General features: G+C 42.7%; 1 protein-coding gene across 1 annotated transcript in view; it reads left to right on the top strand.

The window, feature by feature from the left end:
• The first annotated feature begins 1,077 nt into the window (after positions 1-1,077).
• LOC119466677 (keratin-associated protein 4-9-like) overlaps positions 1,078-2,932 on the top strand; it is a 20,308-nt gene continuing 18,453 nt past the window's right edge. The window contains exon 1 of the mRNA XM_017497212.2: positions 1,078-1,482. Within this exon, the coding sequence (XP_017352701.1) occupies positions 1,120-1,482 (363 nt within the window). The 5' untranslated portion in view covers positions 1,078-1,119. The remainder of the gene's footprint in view (positions 1,483-2,932) is intronic.

Below are 2,932 nucleotides of genomic sequence, written 5' to 3'. Positions count from 1 at the left end.
TGGGTGGCATTAGTTTGACTTCAGCCCAATGGTGGTTCAAGATTTCTCCTAAGTGAGAGGATTTCTCAGGGCTCTGTGCCTGGTTTATTTCAAGATTAGCCTCTGGAATTTCTTAAGCAAGATTACAACAAGATAAACATGTATTACCAGAGGGGAGTGTGCAGAGAGGGGAGGAATGAAGAGGTGAGAGGGGAGGAAAGGAAGACAAAGTGGATGATTTTAAAAATTGAAGTCCAGAGTTACATAAGTAGCTGTAAGTTAAGAAATATGTCTTTCATATTCCTCTCAATGCTTCTAAAAAAACTTTAATAAGTGACACACACACAAAAAAGCTGTTAGATGTTTTAGCTCAGAATGTATGAAAAAGATTTTAACAAAATGTCAATAAAGTATATTACACATTTTGATATTCAGAAAGGCAGATCAAAAACTGTGATCCAAGTTACTCTACCTCAGCCTGTATGACATTTTTGAAGACCGACACAGCTCAAGCCCAGATGATGCTTTGTTCCTTAAAAACAGTGAGTCACTGCTAACTGTTTCAAGGTGCACCAGAGTGATGGGAATTAACACAGCTTGGAATGACCTAGGAATCTGGTTAGCTCAGTGACCACCCAGAATATACACAATGAATCATAAGCTCCCTTATTTCTCACACTCAAAAACAGGAACATTCTTTTTTTCCTGCCAGCATTCCAGCTGATTGAAACATGCATTTCTCCACTAGAGGCCTTAGCCCTATCAGAAGCACTCCCAAAATGATATCAAGATGAGAAACAGACAAGTGACAGTGGCCCTCCCATGTCACATGATACCCAGAGACTGAAGTCATGTGACACTGAAACCAAGGAAAGTCAAACAAGAGGTGACTCATATAGGAACACCAGGGTGAGAAAAGGGAAATAATCATTTTCTATATATTGGGATTTCTTACTAGAAAAACACAATGATATAATTTAGTAATTGCATTTGTGTCATGTAAACAAAAACAAGGAAATAATCTCATAATCACAAAGGCTCCTTAGCTGGGTATAAAAGGGGACATGTAGCAAGGAGACTCACAAACTCAGGAAACTAACTCTCCTGGAAACCCACCCAGAACATCCACCTTCTAACACCATGGTCAGCTCCTGTTGTGGTTCCGTTTGCTCTGACCAGGGCTGTGGCCTGGAGACCTGCTGCCGCCCCTGCTGCTGCCAGACCACCTGCTGCAGGACCACCTGCTGCCGCCCCAGCTGCTGTGTGTCCAGCTGCTGCAGACCCCAATGCTGCCAGTCTGTATGCTGCCAGCCAACCTGCTGCCGCCCCAGTTGCTGCATCTCCAGTTGCTGCCGCCCCTCTTGCTGTGAATCCAGTTGCTGCCGCCCCAGCTGCTGCCAGACCAGCTGCTGCAGGACCACCTGCTGCCGACCCAGCTGCTGCATCTCCAGCTGTTGCAGACCCCAGTGCCACCAGTCTGTGTGCTGCCAGCCCACCTGCTGTGTCTCCAGCTGCTGCCGCCCCTCTTGCTGTGAATCCAGCTGCTGCCGCCCCTGCTGCTGCCTGCGTCCAGTCTGTGGCCAAGTCTCCTGCCACACCACTTGTTATCGTCCCACCTGTGTTATCTCCACCTGCCCCCGCCCTATGTGCTGTGCCTCCTCTTGCTGCTGAGCTCCTTTCCTGAACCTGCCTTCTCCCCTTCATTTCACTCATGACAGAAGCAAACCTTGCGCATCTCATCGACAACTCAGGAGAGGCCATCCCCACCAACTGTGTCCATATCCTGGACATATATCTAGGATCTATGTCCTAGATATACATCTAGAATATATGTTCCCCATGTTGACCCAAGTATGAAATTAGATGTTATTTACAGCAAGAAATTAAAAGAATTTACAAAATTGTATACCCTATATTTTTATTTATGGATACCAAGTCCTTCTGTTCCAAATATGGAAATTCTTGCAGGGCTAGTCAAGGCAAGGATGTCTCACTGTCAGATCTGAAAGTCTAATGGTTTCACCCTATACTTCCTTTTACAGCAATGTTTGTGTATCTTATTTTTGCTGATTCTGAATAAAACTCCACTTTCATCACATAGAAATACAATGTTCTTTTTGCATTGCTTTGTAATGATTGTCCTCAGTTCCTGAGAAATTATAACCAAAACACAACTGTAGTTACATAGAATGAATAAATTCTAAAAATTTAATATACAACATGTTGACTACAGCTAATAATACTGTACTATATGCTCGAACTTGCTAAGTGAGTAGATATGAAGTGTTTTCACAGACACACACAAAGGCAACTATGTGAGGCAATGGATATGTTATTAGCTAGCCTTTAGTAATCCTTTTACAGTGTATATCAGAATATTATATTGTACATCTTAAATAATATATATATATATGTGATTTTATAATAAAATAAGTAAAAGCAACAGGGGAAAAACAACACACACTTTCCCAAAAAGAACAGGAAGCCTAAAATCTAACAGAAATAATGGAAGTGAGAAGACAATGAAGAGACATCTTGTGAAGGAAAAGACTGCCGATGGGGAATTATATGCCCAGAGAGACAAAAAAGATAATGAAATTAAGTTATTTTCAGGAAAACAAAATGAGAGAATATGTTAACACCAAACTTTACTAAAAGAAATAGACTAGGACAGGCTCTGTGGCTTACGCCTGTAATCAGCACTTTGGGAGATCAAAGTGGGTGGATCACTTTGAGGCCAGGAGTTCGAGAGCAGCCTGATCAACATGGTGAAACTCTGTCTTTACCAAAAATACAAAAATTAGCCAGGCATGGTGGTGGGTGCCTATAATCCCAGCTACTCGGGAGACTGAGATGGGGGATTGCTTGAACCCAGGAGGAAGATGTTGCAGTGAGCTGAGATCACACTACTGCATTCCAGCCTGGGTGACAGAGCAAGACTCTGTCTCAAAAA

The sequence above is a fragment of the Cebus imitator genome, unplaced genomic scaffold (genome assembly GCF_001604975.1).
Source record: "Cebus imitator isolate Cc_AM_T3 unplaced genomic scaffold, Cebus_imitator-1.0 Scaffold228, whole genome shotgun sequence".
In the NCBI taxonomy this organism is placed as follows: Eukaryota; Metazoa; Chordata; class Mammalia; order Primates; family Cebidae; genus Cebus; species Cebus imitator.
This window is presented reverse-complemented; position numbering and strand designations above follow the sequence as displayed.